The sequence below is a fragment of the Salvelinus fontinalis genome, chromosome 42, assembly GCF_029448725.1.
Source record: "Salvelinus fontinalis isolate EN_2023a chromosome 42, ASM2944872v1, whole genome shotgun sequence".
NCBI classification, from domain to species: domain Eukaryota; kingdom Metazoa; phylum Chordata; class Actinopteri; order Salmoniformes; family Salmonidae; genus Salvelinus; species Salvelinus fontinalis.
In genome coordinates, this window is record NC_074706.1 from 20,762,026 (window position 1) to 20,784,804 (window position 22,779).

The following is a 22,779-nucleotide window of genomic DNA, read 5'->3' on the forward strand; positions in this document are numbered from 1 at the left end:
TGCGTCTGGAGTGCATGGTTGATGTAACAGTGGAGCATGTGTTGTATTGTTACAGGTATGTTGAGGAGAGTGAGATATTCAAGTGTAGGATCATTAAGGTTGGGGGGGTTGGAAGGGATTTGGGGGATGGGAGAAGGACTGTTGGAAGTTAGTATGGCTCTTTTTTATTTTCTTAGTAGTATGAGGATTTAGTTTTATGGGTTTCTTTTCTATCAAAGTAGAGCTTTGAGAATTGTGATTGACCACGCACTCCAGCACAGTAGGTGGCGGCATGCACCTGAAACGTTAAAGACCGCCAATCTACCAAAGAAGAAGTAAACGGAATCAAGAACGACCAAGAACAATTTCCACGTTAAGCGTTTTTGTTGTTATTTAGACATGTATTAACCCTGGAACTCAAAATACTGATAGATGTTATCTAGGTAACGCTAGCTAGCTACTAACAATGGCTAACTGTGTGGTTTTTCACACTCAAATAGCCTCCGTTATGGAGGTGCTAGCGAATGCAGCCGTAGCAGAGATCTGTAAACTCGTAGACGACGACTATGCAGTGTTTCGATTGGAAATAACTCAAAGCCAGAAAGAAAACCGGGGATTGCGGAGGAAACTACAGCTATTGGAACTGAAGGTTGCACGGGATCGTGCAGAGAGGACAATGCGAGAGCGCGTCCTCGCCAGTCGTCCCAGTAGTGTCAAGATCCTCGACCAATACAGAGGGATGGCAAGAGGTACATTTTGCAGGACCAGGCTTCTGGGCCTGTTGCCCCGTTCCCCTCTGCGCATGTGTGACTTTAGATGCGTTATTAACCACATAGTTAACCAGAATTGGGTCTTTGACAGTTTTGGAATAGTATGCAATAATTCCCTGATTACTTAGCAATCTTGCACAAAGACAATATCATATTCTAAACCATATTTTTTTATTTACTGCATTTATTTACTCAGTGAAAATAAGATGATGAATGGAACATAATCAATCTATAAATAGTATATCAAGAAGTTTTGCGAAGTGTTACCTTACATCCGTGGCAATTCTAGACAGTGGCTATGTCCGAATACCATACTTAAACTGCATACTGTGTACTCATCGTCGCATACTATTTAGCAAGTACCAATTAGTAAAAAAGTATGCAGTATGCAACGGCCGCAACGCAGTAGCTACTCCTGACTGGCTGAGTAGGTGGGGCAGGACTGAGTGCGGTGGATTTTTACAAATTCAACAGAGATTACATTAACCAACTTGATAATGGCTAATTTCCAAATCGATTAATTTCTCTAAATAGAATAGGCCTACTCAGGCTGGTTATAGTTAACTTGTCACATTCGACCTACACTGTAGCCCAGGAGTCAGCCTGGTCTCATAGACTAGATGTAACATAGTAAAATGTAAATCTGGGAGACCAAATTAGTATGATAGGTTATGTTTGGTATGGTTACATAAGGCAGATGGCTACTTATGGCAAAAAAAAATGTTGGATAACGCAAACATATAGCAACCCGAAGGTTGCGAGTTTGAATCTCATTACGGACAACTTGAGCATTTTAGCTAATTGGCAACTTTAACTACTTACTTCTTTTTAGGTACTTTGCAACTACATAGCATGTTAGCTAACCCTTCCCCTAACCTTAACACTTTTACCTAACTCTTAACCCTAACCTAGCTAATGTTAGCCAACTAGCCCCCATGTAGAATTCATAGCATATATGTTTTGCAAATTCGTAATATATCATACGAAATGGGTGATTCAATTAAAATGTATTTATAAAGCCCTTCTTACATCAGCTGATGTCACAAAGTGCTGTACAGAAACCCAGCCTAAAACCCCAAACAGCAAGCAATGCAGGTGTAGAAGCACGGTGGCTAGGAAAAACTCCCTAGAAAGGCCAGAACCTAGGAAGAAACCTAGAGAAGAACCAGGCTATGAGGGGTGGCCAGTCCTCTTCTGGCTGTGCCGGGTGGAGATTATAACAGAACATGGCCAAGATGTTCAAATGTTCATAGATGACCCGCAGGGTCAAATAATAATAATCACAGTGGTTGTCAAGGGTGCAACAGGTCAGCACCTCAGGAGTAAATGTCAGTTGGCTTTTCATAGCCGATCATTCAGAGTATCTCTACCGCTCCTCCTGTCTCTAGAGTTGAAAACAGCAGGTCTGGGACCGGTAGAACGTCCGGTGAACAGGTCAGGGTTCCATAGCCGCAGGCAGAACAGTTGAAACTGGAGCAGCAGCACGGCCAGGTAGTCATCAGGCCAGGTAGTCCTGAGGCATGGTCCTAGGGCTCAGGTCCTCCGAGAGAGAAAGAGAATTAGAGAGAGCATACTTAAATTCACACAGGACACCGGATAAGACAGGAGAAATACTCCAGATATAACAGACTGACCCTAGCCCCTCGACACAAACTACTGCAGCATAAATACTGGAGGCTGAGACAGGAGGTGTCGGGAGACACTGGCCCCGCCCGACGATACCCCCGGACAGGGCTAAACAGGCAGGATATAACCCCACCCACTTTACCAAAGCACAGCCCCCACACCACTAGAGGGATATATTCAAACCACCAACTTACCATCCTGAGACAAGGCCGAGTATAGCCCATAAAGATCTCCGCCACGGCACATCCCAAGGGGGGCACCAACCCGGACAGGAAGATCACGTCAGTGACACACCCCTCCTAGGGATGGCATGGAAGAGCACCAGTAAGCCAGTGACTCAGCCCCTGTAAAAGGGTTTGAGGCAGAGAATCCCAGTGGAGAGAGGGGAACTGGCCAGGCAGAGACAGCAAGGGCGGTTCGTTGTTCCAGTGCCTTTCTGTTCAGCTTCACACTCCTAGGCCAGACTACACTCAATCATAGGACCTACTGAAGAGATGAGTCTTCAATAAAGACTTAAAGGTTGAGACCGAGTCTGTGTCTCTCACATGGATAGGCAGACCATTCCATAAAAATTGAGCTCTATAGGAGAAATCCTTGCCTCCAGCTGTTTGCTTAGAAATTCTAGGGACAGTAAGGATGCCTGTGTCTTGTGACCGTAGGTATGTACGGCAGGACCAAACCGGAAAGATAGGTAGGAGCAAGCCCATGTAATGCTTTGTAGGTTAGCAGTAAAACCTTGAAATCAGCCCTTGCCGTAACAGGAAGCCAGTGTAGAGAGGCTAGCACTGGAGTAATATGATCAATAGTCAAGATTCTATCAGCCGTGTTTAGCGCTAACTGAAGTTTATTTAGTGCTTTATCCGGATAGCTGGAAAGTAGAGCATTGCAGTAGTCTAACCTAGAAGTAACAAATGCATGGATTAATTTTTCTGCATCATTTTTGGACAGAAAATTTCACATTTTTGCAATGTTACGTAGATGGAAAAAAGCTGACCTTGAAACAGTCTTGATATGTTCGTCAAAGAGATCAGGGTCAAGAGTAACGCCGAGGCCCTTCACAGTTTTATTTGAGACGACTTTACAACCATCAAGATGAATTGTCAGATTTAACAGAAGATCTTTGTTTCTTGGGACCTAGAACAAGCATCTCTGTTTTGTCCGAGTTTAAAAGTAGAACATTTGCCGCCATCCACTTCCTTATGTCTGAAACACAGGCTTCCAGTGAGGGCAATTTTGGGACTTCAACATGTTTCATCGAAATGTACAGCTGTGTGTCATCTGCATAGCAGTGAAAGTTAACATTATGTTTCCGAATGACATCACCAAAAGGTAAAATATATAGTGAAAACAATAGTGGTCCTTAAACGGAGCCTTGAGGAACACTGCAATTTACAGTTGATTTGTCAGAGGACAAACCATCCACAGAGACAAACTGATATCTTTCCGACAAATAAGATCTAAACCAGGCCAGAACTTGTCTGTGTAGACCAATTTGGGTTTCCAATCTCTCCAAAAGAATGTGGTGATCGATGGTAACAAAAGCAGCTGTCACAGTTGCATGTATAAGTGGCAGGGAAGTCAGGCGCAGGAGAGTCAAATAGAGTGTAGAATGGAGTTTTTTAATTATAGTCCCAGTAATCTGCTCCATAACACTCATAGGAAAACATAAAACAAATATGGGTACGATGACCCGTCGCACACCTATACACAATAAACACAACACTTGACAAATAACAATCTCTGACAAAGACATGAGGGGAAACAGAGGGTTAAATACACAACAGGTAATGGATGGGATTGAAAACAGGTGTGTGGGAAGACAAGACAAAACCAATGAAAAATGATCGATGATGGCTAGAAGACCGGTGACGTCGACCGCCGAACACCGCCCGAACAAGGAGAGGCAACGACTTCGGCAGAAGTCGTGACAGCAGCACTAAGATCTAGGAGCACGAGGACAGATGCAGAGCCTCGGTCTGACGCCATTAAAATGGCATTTACCACCTTCACAAGTGCAGTCTCAGTGCTATGATGGGGTCTACAACCAGACTGAAGTGTTTTGTATACATTGTTTGTCTTCAGGAAGGAAGTGAGTTTCTGCGCAACAGGTTTTCTAAAATTGTTGAGAGGAATGGGAGATTCGATATAGGCCGATTTAGTTTTTAAAATATTTTCTGGGTCAAGGTTTGTCTTTTTCAAGAGAGGCTTTATTACTGCCACTTTTAGCGAGTTTGGTACACATCCGGTGGATAGAGAGACGTTTATTATGTTCAACATAGGAGGGCCAAGCACAGGAAGCAGCTCTTTCAGTAGTTTAGTTGGAATAGGGTCCAATATGCAGCTTGAAGGTTTAGAAGCCATGATTATTTTCATCAATGTGTCAGGAGATATAGTACTGGAAAACTTGAGTGACTCCCTTGATCCTAGGTCCTGGCAGAGTTGTGCAGACTCAGGACAACTGAGCTTTGGAGGAATAGGCAGATGTAAAGAGGAGTCGGTAATTCACTTTCTAATGATCATGATCTTTTCCTCAAAGAAGTTTATGAATTTATCACTGCTGAAGTGAAAGCCATTCTCTCTTGGGGAATACTGCTTTTTAGTTAGCTTTGCGACAGTATCAAAAATAAATGTTGGATTGTTCTTTTTCTCAATTAGGTTGGAAAAATAGGATGATCGAGCAGCAGTGAGGGCTCTTCGGTACTGCACGGTACTGTCTTTCCAAGCTAGTCGGAAGACTTCCAGTTTGGTGTAGCGCCATTTCCGTTCCAATTTTCTGGAAGCTTGCTTCAGAGCTCAAGTATATTCTGTATACCAGGGAGCTAGTTTCTTAAGACAAATGTTTTTGGTTTTTAGGGGTGCGACTGCATCTAGGGTATTGCACAAGGTTAAAATGAGTTCCTAAATTAGGTAGTTAACCGATTTTTGTACTCTGGCGTCCTTGGGTAGGCGGAGGGAGTCTGGAAAGGCATCTAGGAATCTTTTGGTTGTCCGAGAATTTATAGCGCAACTTTTAATGATCCTTGGTTGGGGTCTGCGCAGGATATTTGTTGCGATTGCAAACGTAATAAAATGGTGGTCCGATTAGTCCAGGATTATGAGGAAAAACATTAAGATCCACAACATTTATTACGCGGGACAAAACTAGGTCCAGAGTATGACTGTGGCAGTGAATAGGTCCGGAGACATGTTGGACAAAACCAAGAGTCGATGATGGCTCCGAAAGCCTTTTGGAGTGGGTCTGTGGACTTTTACATGTGAATATTAAAGTCACCAAAAATGTGAATATTATATGCCATGACTACAAGGTCCGATAGGAATTAAGGGAACTCAGTGAGGAACGCTGTATATGGCCCAGGAGGCCTGTAAACAGTAACTATAAAAAGGGATTGAGTAGGCTGCATAGATTTCATGACTAGAAGCTCAAAAGACGAAAACGTTGTTTATTTTTTTGTAAATTGAAATTTGCTATTGTAAATGTTAGTAACACCTCCGCCTTTGCGGGATGCGCGGGGGATATAGTCACTAGTGTAACCAGGAGGTGAGGCCTCATTTAACACAGTCAATTTATCAGGCTTAAGCCATGTTTCAGTCAGGCCAGTCACATCAAGATTAGGATCAGTGATTCATTCATTCATTGACTATAACTGCCTTGGAAGTGAGGGATCTAACATTAAGTAGGCCTATTTGGGTTGGGGGGTATCACAATCTCTTTCAATAATGGCAGGAATGGAGGAGGTTTTTATTCCAGTGAGATTGCTAAAGCGAACACCGCCATGTTTAGTTTTGCCAAACCTAGGTCGAGGCACAGACACGGTCTCAATGGGGATAGCTGAGCTGACCTCACTGACTGTGCTAGTAGCAGACTCCACTAAACTGGCAGGCTGGCTAACAGCCTGCTACATGGCCTGCACCCTATCTCATTGTGGAGCTAGGGGAGTTAGAGCCCTGTCTATGTTTGTAGATAAGATGAGAGCACCCCTCCAGCTAGGATGGAGTCCGTCACTCCTCAGCAGGCCAGGCTTGGTCCTGTTTGTGGGTGAGTCCCAGAAAGAGGTCTAATTATCTACAAATTCTATCTTTTGGGAGGGGCAGAAAACAGTTTTCAACCAGCGATTGAGTTGTGAGACATCACTCCCCCTAACTGGGAGGGGGCCAGAGACAATTACTCGATGCCGACACATCTTTCTAGCTGATTTACATGCTGAAGCTCTCTGACTGTTTAATCCTAACATCGTTGATGCCGACGTAGATAACAATATCCCCATAGCCCACTCGCCAGTTTTAGCTTTAACCAGCACCATCTTCAGATTAGCCTTAATGTCGGTAGCCCTGCCCCCCGGTAAACAGTGTATGATCGCTGAATGATTCGTTTTAAGTCTAATAATGCGGGTAATGGAGTCGCCAATGACTAGGGTTTAAAATTTGTCAGAGCTAATGGTGGGAGGCTTCGGTGTCTCAGATCCCGTTACGGGAGGAGTAGAGACAAGAGAAGACTCGGCCTCAGACTCCGACTCGCTGCTTAATGGGGAGAACCGGTTGAAAGTTTCTGTCGGCTGAATGAGCGACACCGGTTGAGCATTCCTACAGCATTTCCTTCCAGAAGCCATGAGACAATTGTCAGGCTGCGGGGACTGTGCGAGGGGATTTATACTACTATCTGTACTTACTGGTGGCACAGACGCTGTTTCATCCTTTCCTACACTGAAATTACCCTTGCCTAACGATTGCGTCTGAAGCTGGGCTTGAAGCACAGCTATCCTCGCCGTAAGGCGATCGTTCTCCTGTATATTATGAGTACAGCGACTGCAATTAGAAGGCACGTGTTAATGTTACTACTTAGCTTCGGCTGGTGGAGGTCCTGACGAACCACGTCCAGATAAAGCGTCCGGAGTGAAAAGTTGAATGAAAAAAGTCGAGCGAGGGAAAAACTAAAAATATAAAAGGTAATTAAAAAGTAAAAACCGTAAAGTTTTCAGGTAGCAAAGTAAGGTTAGCAACAAAACGACATCCACAAATTAATACATACCATAAAGAACATGGTTGCTTACCCCTGCCCTTACCCCTAGATAGCCCATCTATCCTATTTAAAACTGAACACATAAACAGAATTAGGTTCCATTTCAACATATTTATTAGTGAAACCAAAATCCTGTAACATACAGTGCATTCGATAAGTATTCAGACCCCACATTTTGTTACGTTACTGCCTTATTCTAAATTTGATTAAATTGGGTTTTGTTTCCGCCTTATTAATCGACACACAATACCCAATAATGACAAAGCAAAAACAGGTATTTTTTTGCAAATCTATTAAAAATAAAAACTGAAATATCACATTTACATAAGTAATCAGACCCTTTACTCAGTACTTTGTTGAAGCACCTTTGGGAGTTTTTTATTTGTAATATATTTGCAGAAATATCTAAAAACCTGTTTTCGCTTTGTCATTATGGGGTATTGTGTGTAGATTGAGGGCAAGATTTTTTAAATACGTTTTAGAATAAGGCTGTAACGTAACAAAATGTGGGAAAAGTTGAGGGGTCTGAATACTTTCCGAATGCACTGTATATAAATTAAATCAAATAACCTAGTACACACATCAAATGTTCAAATAAAAAAGGCAATTGCACAGAAAAACGTGGACAGTCGGATGCATCGCAAATTCAGAACCCCTGGATAGCAACATAAAACTAAAGCACTGATCACTGGGAACGAGATCAGAATCACTGGTAAGGCTGCACCCATACATTAAATCATGAAATAGGTAGTCTAGCCTGCAAAACTAAAACAATCTATATGTTAAAATCAAAAGGCCTGGTTAACATGACATCAATAACGCAGCCACATCCCGAATCCCCTGTGCTGACACGTTCAGAAATCAAAAGATGGTGTAGTATTTAGTTTAAAAGCTCTGACGATGGCCAAGAGAACAAGAAGCACTTTTCAATGAGAAAACAGAAGACGTCTTTGGGTGGAAAAAAACCCTTCTGTTTTCACCAATGTAGTGCCTACGATTCAATACTCGATTATTTTGAGAACAAAATCTACATCTTCCCAATTAAGTAGCCTACTTGATGTTTGGCTACTCAAAGAGAAATAGGGCAAATCACTCGCAGCTCACCTCTTCCAATGCATTGTGGGAGTGTGCATCTAATTCTACTAGATAAAGAGCTGAGATGAGTATAACATCCTGGCATTTAAACCATCTCGGTCATCGAAAATTCACATGCATTCTCAGTATGCGAAAATAGAATGCATCATGCGCGATTGGATTGTTTCACGCTATTCGTTGATTTCGGTAGCGCATCCCATTATCTAATTGATCAGCTGTTGTCAAAGGCGAAATTAGTATTTAAAGTATACTAGATTTTTGAAATGTCGCATACTATTACACTTTGTTTTTGCATACTCAAACGGCATACTATTTAGGACGCAAGTATGGGCATTCGGACACACCACTGTCAAAACTGTCAATGGTGAACTATATAGCGTTGAGCATTGACAGTAGCTAACCTAACCACCTCTTTTCCCCCAATCACTCTCTCTGGTGAAGGACATCTCTCTGGAGGCCACAGGAGCTTTGTGAAGCCAGTGAGAGACAATACATGGAGAGATGACCAACCAATCACTGTTGATCAGGGGAGTGGAAACTCATCCCAGCACATTATGGTGATAGAGGTTAGTGTAATAGTGTAACAAAAATTGCAGTACATAAAATGTGGCCAGTTTATTTCGGGGCTCCCGAGTGGCGCGGTGGTCTAAGGCACTGCACACTGCAACTCAGTGCTCGAGGCGTCACTACAGACCCTAGTTCGATCCCAGGCTGTATCACAACCGTCCGTGATTGGGAGTCCCATAGGGCAGTGCACAATTGGCCCAGCGTCGTTAGGGTTTGGCCGGGTAGGCCGTCATTGTAAAAAAGAATTTGTTCTTAACTGACTGGCTTAGTTAAATAAAGGTTTTTAAAAAAAAAATTTTTTTAATTGCTTGCCTACATCCTAATTTATAGCTTGTGAGACTTCCCTATGACATTGTTAACCAATTCAACTCATGTACCGGTAATAACTTCTGCTCTTCTTGTGTCAGTCTGTAGATGCAGTGGCTGCAGGTCCTGGAGGATCGTCTCTGGTCAAGCAGGAGAGGACTGAAAAAGACGACCCACAACAAAACAGAAACATCCAGACTGAAGCAGCGGCTGGAGTGGCATCCCCTTTATCCACAAAGTACCTCTCCGCCTCGCCCCAGCCCAGGACCAAAGCCAACATCACAGAGGACAGTGGAACGCTGAACGCTGTCCTCAAATCAGAGACCGACACAGATACTTTAATTGTAACACAAAGGCTTTTACACACAGGATCTGATCACAGGTCAGACTCAGAGAGACTGGGGCTGGGGCCACTGGGCTGTCCTCCTGCTCCCAGCTCAGAGTATTTACTTTACGGTAACCCGAGCCCGAGGACAGTTCATTCCCATCGAGATGCAGGTGACGCGTTAGAGACTGGCAATGATCCGTCTTGTTCTTACACTACAGAGATGGACCCTGGCAACGTGCCCTTGGGTTTAGAGACACAGAATGATCTATCTAGAGGGGACTGGAACCGGTACAGTAGTAGTGTATACTCTGAAGAGTGCCTAGATAAGAAAGAGGAGGTTATAGTGGTAGATGAGGTGACTGTGAAAGTGGAGGGCGACGCTCCTCCCACATGGAATGCAGATAGTCATCTAGGAGACAGGCACTCACAGGGCAGAAATTTGTTAGATTACAGTGGAAGCTTAGGGACAAATCTAAATTTCACCACCCACTCCCCTTTACACATTCTCAGGGATCGCGACCCAGTGTCCACGACAATGGGGCCTTCCGATTCACATGGCAACATCCTTTTCAATCAGGTATTGAACTCGAAGGACCAAAGGGCCAAGGCTCAGGCAGGGGGAGCAACATCAGACAATAGTAATGAGAAACGGTTCCTCTGCATGTTCTGTAACAAAAGCTTCAGCTGCCCCCAGAAGTTGGAGATCCACCAGAGGGTCCACACAGGGGTGAAACCCTTCAGCTGTACCCAGTGTCATATGCGCTTCTCCCACTCGTCCAGCCTTAAGAGGCACCAGAGGGTCCACACAGGGGTGAAACCATTCAGCTGTACCCAGTGTCACATGCGCTTCGCCCAGGCTGGTGACTTGAAGAGGCACCAGAGGGTCCACACAGGGGAGAAACCCTATAGCTGTACCCAATGTCACATGCGCTTCGCCCAGGCTGGCAACCTGAAGATGCACCTGAAGGTCCACACGGGAGAGAGGCCGTTCACCTGTACGGACTGCGGGAAGAGGTTCTCTGAGAGAAGCTACCTCATGATACACCAGCAGAAAAACCATTCCACTCTATAACATAGAAAGTAACCTTTCCACTCGTTAGACGTTTAGATCAAATCCTGTATTAAAGATTAAAAGACACATTTTCATTGTTGTCAGCAGAAAAGATCCACAGATCTATTTGGAATAATAAGAGTAACAGATTTCAGTGTTGAATATTCCTGGGTAGAATATTGCATCCAGACATTGTGTGATATATAAGGTATATATAAGCCTAAAAACTCTGTTACATATTGTGTTTGTACTGTGGAGGCTATATGATGTTCACAAATGCCTATTTCATTACTTCCATTCAACTACTTTAGTTTTTTCCCCAAGACACTTTTAATGAGAATTTATACAGTTTATTAAGTTCATGCAGATTTTTTGTTGATGTGGTTTTCATATGGTGTATTTCAAACGTGTTTATGTTTAATAAACACAAAATTGAACTTTTAAATTCTAAGACTTTCATTGAAACTCCCTTTAACATACATCATATCTGATCTCACCCTATTCTGCATACACAAAACAGCGCTTTATAAGCAAATAACTTACTAAATAATACTAACAAACCTACTGTACATGTCAAAATAGTTAGTCAGGTTGGTCTGACTTTTGACTTATCGCAGCTTACTTATTTTTACCCACAGCAATGTTTATGTCCACCATGATGGGTTTAACAACAATGAAGTCATTCTGTAACTACAGTGTAGGACTCAAACGTAGTGATGATGGGCAAACACTAAATGTTTAAAGTGTGTTTATTATCTGTGTGTAAGTACCTGAGGCAGTGTATGTCTGTGTAATCTGTATCACCTGTCTCTTCCAAGAGGAGGGTCCAGAGGTGCTGCTGTTGAAGGAAGAGGGATGTGAGGAGGGTCTGGGGAACCATGGTCATGGAATTTCTATAATAGTTAAGCTTATTTACTGCATTTCTACACAATTTAAAACTCTAAAATGCAATTTGGAGAACAGCAAAAACAAATGGACATAATCTTGTTGCTGTAGCTTCAAAGTGACTTTGAGCAGTTAGGGTTGAGTGCCTGGGTCAAGGGCACATGAAGTAGACATGGAGGATGGGAAGCCTGATCTGCTGCTGGTGAAAGAGTCAATAGAAGACTGACCAGACTATTGATCTGCTGAGTGGACTAAAGATGGGAGGAGCAAGGTAAGGGAGACATAGTTAATTAGGTACACCCATCTAGTACCGGGTCGGACCCCCTTTTGCCTCCAGAATAGCCTGAATTCTTAGGGGCGCAGATTCTACAAGTTGGAAACGTTCCACGTAGATGTTGGTCCATGCTGACGCGATGGCATCTGTTGCAGATTGGCCGGCATTACACCCCCGCTACCAGCCTGTACCATTGACACCAGGAAGGATGGGTCCATGAACTCATACAGGAACCGGGATTAGTCAGACCAGGCAATGTTTCTCCCTCCTCCAGTGTTGGTGATCGTGTGCCCACTGGAGCCTCATCTTCTTGTTTTTAGCTGATAGGAGTGGAACCCGGTGCTGCAATAGCCACTCTGTGACAAGGATCGACAAGTTGTGCATTGTGAGATGTCGTTCTGCACACCACTGTTGAACTGCGCTGTTATTTATTTATTTGTGGCCCGCCTGTTTACTTGCATGATTCTTGCCATCTGGGTGGCCATCTTGGATTCCCAGACCCAGACGGGTGTAGCCATGGGCCCAGGGGACGGAATCACCGAGCAGACCAGAACTGGAGGTTAGTGGCGACATAGTGGAGGTCAGTGGATGGGACAGCATCCTCAACTCTGGGCTGGAGAACAACACTGTTAACCCCAATCAGAAACAGACAGTCAAACACAAAACATCCAAACTTAGTCTCCATGACAACAGACTGGTAGAGACCATGGCCAGCCCGCCTTCTATAGGTTCTATCAACTGGAACATGGACCCTGCGACAACATCACTGAGCAGGCCAGGACTAGAGATGACATAGTGGAGGTCAGTGGATGGGACAGTGTCCTCAACTCTGGGCTGGGGAACAACACTGTTAATAACAACCAGAAACAGACAGTGGAACACAAAACAACAACTGAACTGAGACCAGGACTGGCAGAGACCAGGGCGAGGCGTAGAATTGGTCTGTGGGGACTGGGAGGTGTCCGTATGCGGCTGAAGAGAACAGACACAGACTCGGCTAGCGATGCTCCATCTTGCTCCTATGGTTGTGATTCAGAGAGACTGATGGCACCTCAGGTTAACCCCCTAACAGATGCTACCTTCAGCCTGCCTTCTATAGGATCTATCAACTGGAACATGGACCCTGCGACAACACAGACACTTCCTGGCCTTCGTCCTCTTCACACTCTCCCTATGTTAAACCAGACCTCAGACAATGCCAGTGTCTCAACACTGAGTGGCCACACAAGCCCATTGACACGTGACAGTAGTAGAGAAAGAATCAGTAAAGGTGGTAGCGCCAAATACAAATGATTCCTGTGTTCATTCTGTGGGAAAGCCTTCCGTTTCCCCAAACAGGTGTAGATCCACCAGAGGATGCACACGATGGAAAAACCATTCGGTTGCCACTTGTGCCCGGACTGTTTCTCCCACTCGTCCAGTCTGAAGAGGCACCAGAGGGTCCACACAGGACAGAAACCCTACAGCTGACCCCGGTGTGAGAAGAGGTTCTAAAGATACACATGAAGATCCACACGTGAGAGGCCGTTGCCTGTACCCACTGTTGGAAGAGGTTCTCAGAGAAGAATGGGTTCATACAAAGACTGGGCCTGGACCTGGTTCTAGCCTTCCTCAGCTACCATAGAGTTACCCAACCAATACAGACAAGGTAAGGACGGATGTTCACCACAAGAGGTACCTAGCCTATAACACAGCACACAATCCCAACAACACCCAAACAATGGTTAGAGGTCAAGGAGGGAACTCAAACACTAACCACCTGAGGGTGGTGGCTCCTGCTTCTACCTCCTCTTGTGTCATTTGGTCACAACATGGGAGGGCGAGTATTGGGAAGGACACCGATAAGCCGTAAGCCTGCCACATGTGTGGGAAGTGCTTCACTGATGAGAACTATATGAAGAAGCACCAGACCGTTCACACCAAGGAGAGGCCCTTCAAGTACAAACTATGTACACAATAACTTTTCCTTCCTGATTAACCTTACCAGACATAGGAGTGTCCAAAACAAGGATAAATTGTTGCAGTGTGGCTTGAGATGTAAACAGGGGATATCTGGGAACCATTCTTTAGCTAAAATATTATAGTTATCATGTGAAGTGTCTTGGGTTAAGAGGGTAATTAACCACATACCCCTTATTGACCCTTTGGTAAATTGTCATTTGAAACAGGCTTGTAAAAATACCTTTTTTTAGAGACAGTAAACCTAGGCTAGAACAAGGACAGTTTAATATTTACCTTACTGAGGTGTAGATGGAATAAAGTCATATTATTTTCTACTATATTATTGCTAACACACTGTTCTTTTTAAACAAGTCTGCGCTCATCTTGAAAGATAGTGATCTTAGGAGATTTGATGTGTAATGTAATAGATGGGTTAGTTGTTTAGCAACAAAACCGACACATGCACAATAATGGAGCAAAACAGATACGTTTGGCTTACATTGTTGACAACATGTATGGTATATTTCTGTCTCCAATGTTTATTGAAAACATAAATACATTTGTACAATGAGCACTTGTCGTATCTCAAATACATTGTTGCAGTTGTTGGTTAGCTAGCTAGGGAATTTTAGCCATATTAGTATCGACGTGAAATCACTCAAAAACAAGGCATGGTATTAAGAACAAGTTGAAACGAGCCACTTATGATTCCACAATTAGCAGTTTCTTGTCACTCTTGCTAGCAATCTGGCCATCCTGAATCACAACAGGATGACTTTTGCCCTAAGGAAACGCGCAGTTTTCGTGACGGCGTCACCATCTATATGCAGCACAAATCAAAGAACAGCCCGCGTAACTTTCTCATTTAACCACACCCTTTGAGCTATGACGCTAACCAATAAGATCACTTCTCTTTAGTTTGAACGGAAGTGAACATTGACCATGAACAATTTCCACGTTAGCGTTTTTTGGTTTGGTCTTTCGACGTTTATTGAAACCAAGTAACTCCACATATGACTAATTTACCGGCACAGCATCACATACTTTTCCCAGGTAGTGTTTAGATCGTGTTGGAGACAGGACTTGGTTGATAGATGTTATCTTGGTAACGCTATCTAGCTGCTAACAATGGCTAACTGTATGGTTTTTCACACTCAAATAACTTCCATCATGGAGGTGCTAGCGAATGCAGCCGTGGCAGAGATCTGTAAACTCGTAGACGACGACTATGCAGTGTTTCGTTTGGAGATGTCTCAAAGCCAGAAAGACAACACGGCATTGCGGAGGAAACTACAGCTACTGGAACTGAAGGTGGCACGGGAGCGCGCAGAGAGGACAATGCGAGAGCGCGTCCACGGCAGTCGTACCAGTAGTGTCAAGATCCTCGACCGAAACAGAGGACTGGCAAGAGGTACATTTTTCAGAGGGCCTAGCTGCGAGGCTTCTCGCCCCCTTCCCCTCTGCGCATTTGTGACTTAAGATGTGTTAACCAATATTGTGTCTTGGTCAGTTTTTGGATAATTCCCCTGATTAATTAACTATCTTGCGCAAAAACACTATCAAATTCTAACGACTTTCTTGATTTACTACATTTCCTGTTATTTACTAATTGAAAACAATATGATGCATGGAACATAAATTGATCTATAAATAGTATATCAAGAAGCTATACAAAGTGTTACCTTACATCCTTGCCAATTCTAGACAGTGTCAATAGTGTACAATATAGTGTTGAGCATTTACAGTAGCTAACCTAAACACCTATTTTACCCCAATCACACTCTCTCGGGTGAAGGACATCTCACTGGAGGCCACAGCAGTTTTGTTAAGCCAGCGGGACGCAATAGATGGAGAGATGACCAGCCAATCACTGTTGATGATGGGAGTGGAACCTCAACCCAGCATGTTATCGTGATAGAGGTTAGGGTAATAGTGTTGCATAAAAAGATTCCAGTTATTTGTAAATCAAATGTGGCTCGTTTATTTCAGAAAGGTTTCCATCAGCTATTCACTTGCTTACATCTACATCCTAATTTATCTGCCATAAGGGAGCTTGTGAGACCTCCCTGCAACATTGTTATCCAATTAAACTCATGTGCCGGTAATAACCTCCTCTCTTCTTGTCAGTCTGCAGATGCAGAGGCTGCAGGTCCTAGAGTCAAGCTGGAGAAGGCTGAAGGAGAGGAGGCCCTACGGCACAGCAGAAACATTCAGACTGGCGCGGTTGGAGTGTTCCCTATAGCTACGGAGGACTCCACCACTGCCCCAGCACCGCCTAGGACCCAACGCATCATCACGGAGGTCAGTGGAATGCCGAACGCCGTCCTCAAGTCAGAGACAGACAAGGAGACTTTAACTGTAACACACAGGCTCTTACATACAGGATCTGACCACGGATCAGACTCAGAGAGGCTGGGGCCACTGGGCTGTCCTCCTGCTCCTGGCCCAGAGTACTTTCCGGTATTTCACCAGAGCCAGGTTCATTCCCGTGGAGATGGTGATGGTGACACGTTAGACACTGGTGATGATGATCCGTCTTGTTCTTACTCTACAGAGATGGACCCTGGCAACATGCTCTTGTCTTTAGAGACACAGACTGATCTGTCTAGTGGGGACTGGAACCGGTATAGTAGTAGTGTTTACTCTGAAGGGTGCCTAGATAAGAAAAGGGAGGTTATAGTTGTAGATGAAGTGGATGGAGATGTTCCTCTGACATGGAATGCAGACCAGACTCACTTAGGAGAAGGACACTCACAAGGCAGAGATTTCATAGATTATAAGGAAAGCTTAGAGACTAATCAAAATGTCGCAACCCACTCCCCTTTACACGCGTTCAGGGATCGCGACACAGTGTCCACATCAATGGGGTCGTCGGATTCCCACAGCCGCGTCCTTTTCGATCAGCTATTGAATTCAAAGGACCAAAGGGCCATGACTCAGGGAGGAGGAGCAACATCAGATAATAGTAAAGAGAAACGGTTCCTCTGCATGTTCTGTAACAAAGGCTTCAGCTGCCTCCAGAAGGTGGAAATCCACCAGAGGGTCCACACAGGGGTGAAACCCTTCAGCTGTACCCAGTGTCACATGCGCTTTGCCCAGGCTGGAAACCTAAAGATCCACCAGAGGGTCCACACAGGGGTGAAACCCTTCAGCTGTACCCAGTGTAATATGCACTTCTCTCATTCGTCAAGCCTGAAGAGGCACCAAAGGATCCACGCAGGAGAGAAATCCTTCAGCTGCCCCCCAGTGTGAAAATGCGTTTTCCACACCAGAACCAGCTGAAGAAGCACCTGAAGGTCCACACGTGAGAAAGGCTGTTCGCGTGTACGCACTGCGGGAAGAGGTTCAGAGAGGAGCTACCTCAGTATACACCAACTGAAAAACCATTCCACTCTATACCTCAAACCCTACATTAAAGTCAAATTTAATTTAATTGTCAGCGGAAAGGTCCACAGATGCCTTTGTAATAACAAAAGTAACACATTTCAGTGTTGAATATTCCTGGGTAGAATATTGCATTCAGCCATTGTGTGATATATATGGCATATGTAAACATATACAGTACCAGTCAAAAGTTTGGACACACCAACTCATTCAAGGTTTTTTATTTATCTTTATTATTCTCTACATTATTCGAATAATAGTGAAGACATCAAAACTATGAAATAACACATGGAATCATGTAGTAACCAGAAAAGTGTTAAACAAATCGAACCATATGAGATTCTTCAAAGTAGCCACCCTTTGCCTTGACAGCTTTGCACACTCTTGGCATTCTCTCCACCAGCTTCATGAGGAATGCTTTTCCAACAGTCTTGAAGGAGTTCCCACATATGCTGAGCACTTGTTGGCTGTTATTCCTTCACTCTGCAGTCCAACTCATCCCGAACCATCTCAATTGGGTTGAGGTTGGGTGATTGTGGAGGCCAGGTCATCTGACACAGCACTCATCACTCTCAGTCTTGGTCAAATAGCCCTTACACAGCCTGGAGGTGTGTTTTGGGTCATTGTCCTGTTGAAAAATAAATGATAGTCCCACCAAGCCCAAACTAGATGGGATGGCATATCGCTGCACAATGCTGTGGTAGCCATGCTGGTCTTAACCAAGAATGTGCCTAGAATTCTAAATAAATCATTGACAGTGTCACCAGCAAAGCACCATCACACCACCACCTCCATGCTTCACGGTGGGAACCACACATGCGGAGATCATCCGTTCACCTACTCTGCGTCTCACAAAGACACGGCAGTTGGAACCAAAAATCTCAAATTTGGACTCGGACCAAAGGACAGATTTACACCGGTCTAATGTCCATTGCTTGTGTTTCTTCTTGTTATTGGTGTCCTTTAGTAGTGGTTTCTTTGTAGCAATTCGACCAGGAAGGCCTGATTCATGCAGTCTCCTCTGAACAGTTGTTGAGATGTATCTGTTACTTGAACTCTGAAGCATTTATTTGGGCTACAATCTGAGGTGCAGTTAACTCTAATGAATTTATCATCTGCAGCAGAGGTAACTCTGGGTCTTCCTTTCTTGTGGCGGTCCTCATGAGCCAGTTTCATCATAGTACTTGATGGTTTTTGCGACTGCACTTGAAAAACTTTCTTGGTATTTTCCAGCACTTGAAGAAAAAGTTATTGAAATTTTCCAGGTTTACTAATCTTCGTCTTTCAAGTAATGATGGACTGTCATTTCTCTTTGCTTATTTGAGCTGTTCTTGCCATAATATGGACTTGTTTTTTTTACCAAATATACCCTCCACAACTTGTCACAACACAACTGATTGGTTTAACGTATTAAAGAAAGAAATTCCACAAATTAACTTTTTAAGAAGGCACACCTGTTAATTGAAATGCATTCCAGGTGACTACCTCATGAAGCTTGTTGAGAGAATGCCAAGAGTGTGCAAAGCTGTCATCAAGGCAAAGGACAAGACGTGGCAGAACAAGGTGGTCAGGTTGGGATGTAGGGTTTGAGCAGTTCCCCGTGCTGCTCCGTAGGTAAGCACCATAGTCTTAGTGGATGCGAGTTTCGACTGGATGCCACTGGAGGAGCGGGGTGACATGGGAGAACTTTGGAAGGTTGAACACAGGCAGGCTACAGTGTTCTGGATAAGTTGCAGGGGTTTGATGGCACAAGCAGGGAGCCCAGCCAACAGAGTTGCAGTAGTCTAGACGGGAGATGACGAGCCTGGATTAGGAACTGCGCCGTGTGAGTAAGGGTTGTACTCTACGGATGTTGTAGAGCATGAACCTGCAGGAGCGAGTCACTGCTTTGCAGAGAATGACAGGGTGTTGTCCATGGTCACGCCAAGGTTCTTTGCACAGGACACTATGGTGTTGTCAACCGTGATGGAGAGGTCTTGGAGCGAGCAGGCCTTCCCTGGGAGGAAGAGCAGCTCCTTGTTGTGCTTGAGGTGTTGGGCCGACATTAACCTGAGATGTCTGCCAGGCACGCAGAGAGACGTGTATTTGTAGTTTTAATATTGTGTATTTAACACTTATGTTTAATAAAGACAAAATGGGACTTTTCATTCTAAGACTTTCATTGAGACTCTCTTTAGTATACATCACATCTGATCTCACCCTACTCTGCATAAACATGACAGCTCTTTATAACAAATATACACTTACTAAATATACCTACACATACCCACACACTAACAAACACCTACTGTAAACATTAAAATAGTTTAAGGTTTGTCTGATTTTGACTTATCATAGCTGACTCATTTACCCACAACATATTTATGTCCACCATGATGGGTTTAAGAACAATGAAGTCATTCTGTAACTACAGTATAGGACTCAAACGTAGTTGGGATGGGTAAACACTCCATGTTGAAAGTGTGTTTTACCTGTGTGTGTGTGTGTGTGTACCTGAAGGAGTGTATGTCTATCACTTGTCTCTTTCAGGAGGATGAGGGTCCAGAGGTGCTGCTGGTCAAGGAGGGGTGTGAGTAGGGTCTTGAACACCTCCTGAACCCGCAGAGGAACCAGCTGAGCAGCACTGAGGTGAGTGCACTGAACTACTGTCTGAATGGTATTAGGTTAGGGCCCGTATCCACAAAGCCTCTGAGTGCTGATCTAGGATCAGTTTAGCCTTTTAGATCATAATGAATTTAATAGGCTAGTGGCAAACCCCTACATTTTTTAGATAGTAGTTCTACCTACATACAAACAGCATTAGGATATCTTAATGCATCTAGGAAATATAGACCTGTAAACGCAGATACAATAGATGGAAATGTCAACTATGAATATGTATGATGAATGTAAGCTTTACTTTTTGGTAGCTGATTAATAGACTTTCCAAGTCATATGTGCTCTCATTCAGTGCTGCATGTTCCTGCCTGACAAAAGTACGTAGTTATGTTTTTTTATTTTTATGTTTGGGCTATTGTAATCTGTTCTAAACAAGTGGGCTCAGACATCGGAATTCGATTTTTTGGGGTGTGGGGTTGCTTGAATGATTTTGTGTCTTTAGCTCCTAGTCTTGTAATTAAGTCAAGCCACCAAAGATTATCTTTGGGGCCTCCATGGATTTAGCCTCAAATCCAATATGGCTGCCATAATTACATTTGCATATAAATTGCCCTTGTTTATTTTGTATTGTGTCATTCTGTCTTTAAAAGGGTTTCATAGGGCTGTTAGTATACAGTTGAAGTCAGAAGTTTACATACACCTTAGCCAAATACATTTCAACTCAGTTTTTCACAATTCCTGACATTTAATCCTCGTAAAAAATCCCTGTTTTAGTGTCAGTTAGGATCACCACTTTATTTTAAGAATGTGAAATGTCAGAATAATAGTAGAGTGATTTATTTCTGCTTTTATTTATTTCATCACATTCCCAGTGGGTCAGAAGTTTATACACTCAATTAGTATTTGGTAGCATTGCCTTTAAAATGTTGAACTTGGGTCAAACGTTTCGGGTAGCCTTCCACAAGCTTCCCACAAAGAAAATGGGTGAATTTTGGCCCATTCCTCCTGACAGAGCTGGTGTAACTGACTCAGGTTTGTAGGCCTCTTTGCTCGCACACGCTTTTTAAGTTCTGCCCACAAATTTTCTATAGGATTGAGGTCAGGGCTTTGTGATGGCCACTCCAATACCGTGACTTTGTTGTCCTTAAGCCATTTTTCCACAACTTTGGAAGTATGCTTGGGGTCATTGTCCATTTGGAAGACCCATTTGCAACCAAGCTTTAACTTCCTGACTGATTTCATGAGATGTTGCTTCAATATATCCACCAAATTTTCCTACCTCATGATGCCATCTATTTTGTGAAGTGCACCAGTCCCTCCTGCAGCAAAGCACCCCCACAACATGATGCTGCCACACCCTGTGCTTCACGGTTGGGATGGTGTTCTTCGGCTTGCAAGCATCCCCCTTTCTCCTCCAAACATAATGATGGTCATTATGGCCAAACAGTTCTATTTTTGTTTCATCAGACCAGAGGACATTTCTCCAAAAAGTACGATCTTTGTCCCCATGTGCAGTTGCAAACCGTAGTCTGGCTTTTTTTATGGCAGTTCTGGAGCAGTGGCTTCTTCCTTACTGAGCGGCATTTCAGGTTCTGCCGATATAGTACTCGTTTTACTGTGGATATAGATACTTTTGTACCGGTTTCCTCCAGCATCTTCACAATGTCCTTTGCTGCTGTTCTGAGATTGGTTCGAAATGTGCAAATCAAAGTACATTCATCTCTAGGAGACAGAACGCGTCTCCTTCCTGAGCGGTATGATGGCTGTGTGGTCCCATGGTGTTTATACTTGCGTACTATTGTTTGTACAGATGAACGTGGTACCTTCAGGCTGAACCAGACTTGTGGAGGTCTACACAAAAAAAAATCTGAGGTCTTGGCTGATTTCTTTTGATTTTCCCATGATGTTAAGCAAAGAGGCACTGAGTTTGAAGGTAGGCCTTGAAATACATCCACAGGTACACCCCCAATTGAGTCAAATGATGTCAATTAGGGAATTTTTACTAGGATTAAATGTCAGGAATTGTGAAAAACTTGAGTTGAAATGTATTTGGCTAAGGTGTATGTGAACTTCCGACTTCAACTGTAAATAAGGTATATCTGTTTTTGTCTAAACCTGTTTTCGCTTCGTCATTATGCGGTATTGTGTGTAGATTAATGAGAGGGGGGGGGGGGTCATTAAATCCATGTTAGAATAAGGATGTAACGTAACAAATTGTGGAAAAGGGGAAGGAGTCTGAATACTTTCCGAATGCACTGTATTTACTGTTGTACAAGCCTTTTCTATTCATATACTGTCTATATGCACCATTCACATATTTATATTCCTGGGTTATGCGTAAGGTTAGTAGTGTGGTTAAGATTAATAGGTTTAAAATCCGATTTTAAGAACAGAAATTATGATTGACTGTGGTAAGTAGTGACGAACATAACGGGAGATTTGATGTGTAATGTAATAAACAGTACCGTATTTCAAAGAACAGCGTGCTTTACTTTTTATTTAGCCACACCCTTTGAGCAATGAGGCCAACCCATAAGATCCTTTCTCTTCAGTGTAGAAGGAGTTGGGTGCAGTTGAATCAGTGAAGGTAACCTGTAGTGAACTTGTGATATTTGTTTGTGTTTCTTCTGATCAGAGGGAGCAGGCACTCCGTGTCACGCAACTTGGGTCAAGATCAGTTTTTTGCTTTGCTCTTAGGAAGAGGGCATCATAGACAGGAGTGATTTCTGGGGTAGCGTTAAGTGTGGCGCTGGAGCAATTGAAGTTTTAGATTCCTGGTGTTTGTGACGCCCCCCATTTGGTGCGTCGCAGACCCGGTGGGGAGGGTGGTGAAAGAGGAGTCACTGTCAGTCCTTTATTGAGTCAGTCTACCCGGCAGTCATGTTAGGATATCAGTTATCCTGTTAGAGCTTTTGTGCCAAATCCACTGCATTGTTTCAGGTGCAGCAGTGTGTAGGA

General features: G+C 43.7%; 2 protein-coding genes across 3 annotated transcripts; both read left to right on the forward strand.

Annotated features, from left to right (window-relative positions):
- The first annotated feature begins 302 nt into the window (after positions 1-302).
- LOC129841004 (zinc finger protein 662-like) lies at positions 303-11,184 on the forward strand. The gene is made up of 3 exons (XM_055909097.1): positions 303-728; positions 8,929-9,053; positions 9,462-11,184. Exons 1-3 carry the CDS (start codon positions 446-448, stop codon positions 10,758-10,760), a joined length of 1,707 nt encoding a protein of 568 aa, XP_055765072.1. The 5' UTR covers positions 303-445; the 3' UTR covers positions 10,761-11,184.
- A 3,568-nt stretch (positions 11,185-14,752) lies between these two features.
- On the forward strand, positions 14,753-19,368 carry LOC129841007 (zinc finger protein 329-like). 2 transcript variants are annotated; one of them, XM_055909102.1, is made up of 3 exons: positions 14,753-15,250; positions 15,635-15,759; positions 15,967-19,368. In XM_055909102.1, exons 1-3 carry the CDS (start codon positions 14,968-14,970, stop codon positions 17,089-17,091), a joined length of 1,533 nt encoding a protein of 510 aa, XP_055765077.1. In that variant the 5' UTR covers positions 14,753-14,967; the 3' UTR covers positions 17,092-19,368. The 2 variants fall into 2 exon arrangements, with proteins under 2 accessions (XP_055765077.1, XP_055765076.1); XM_055909101.1 differs by having other exon boundaries at positions 15,635-19,368.
- Positions 19,369-22,779: the final 3,411 nt, after the last annotated feature.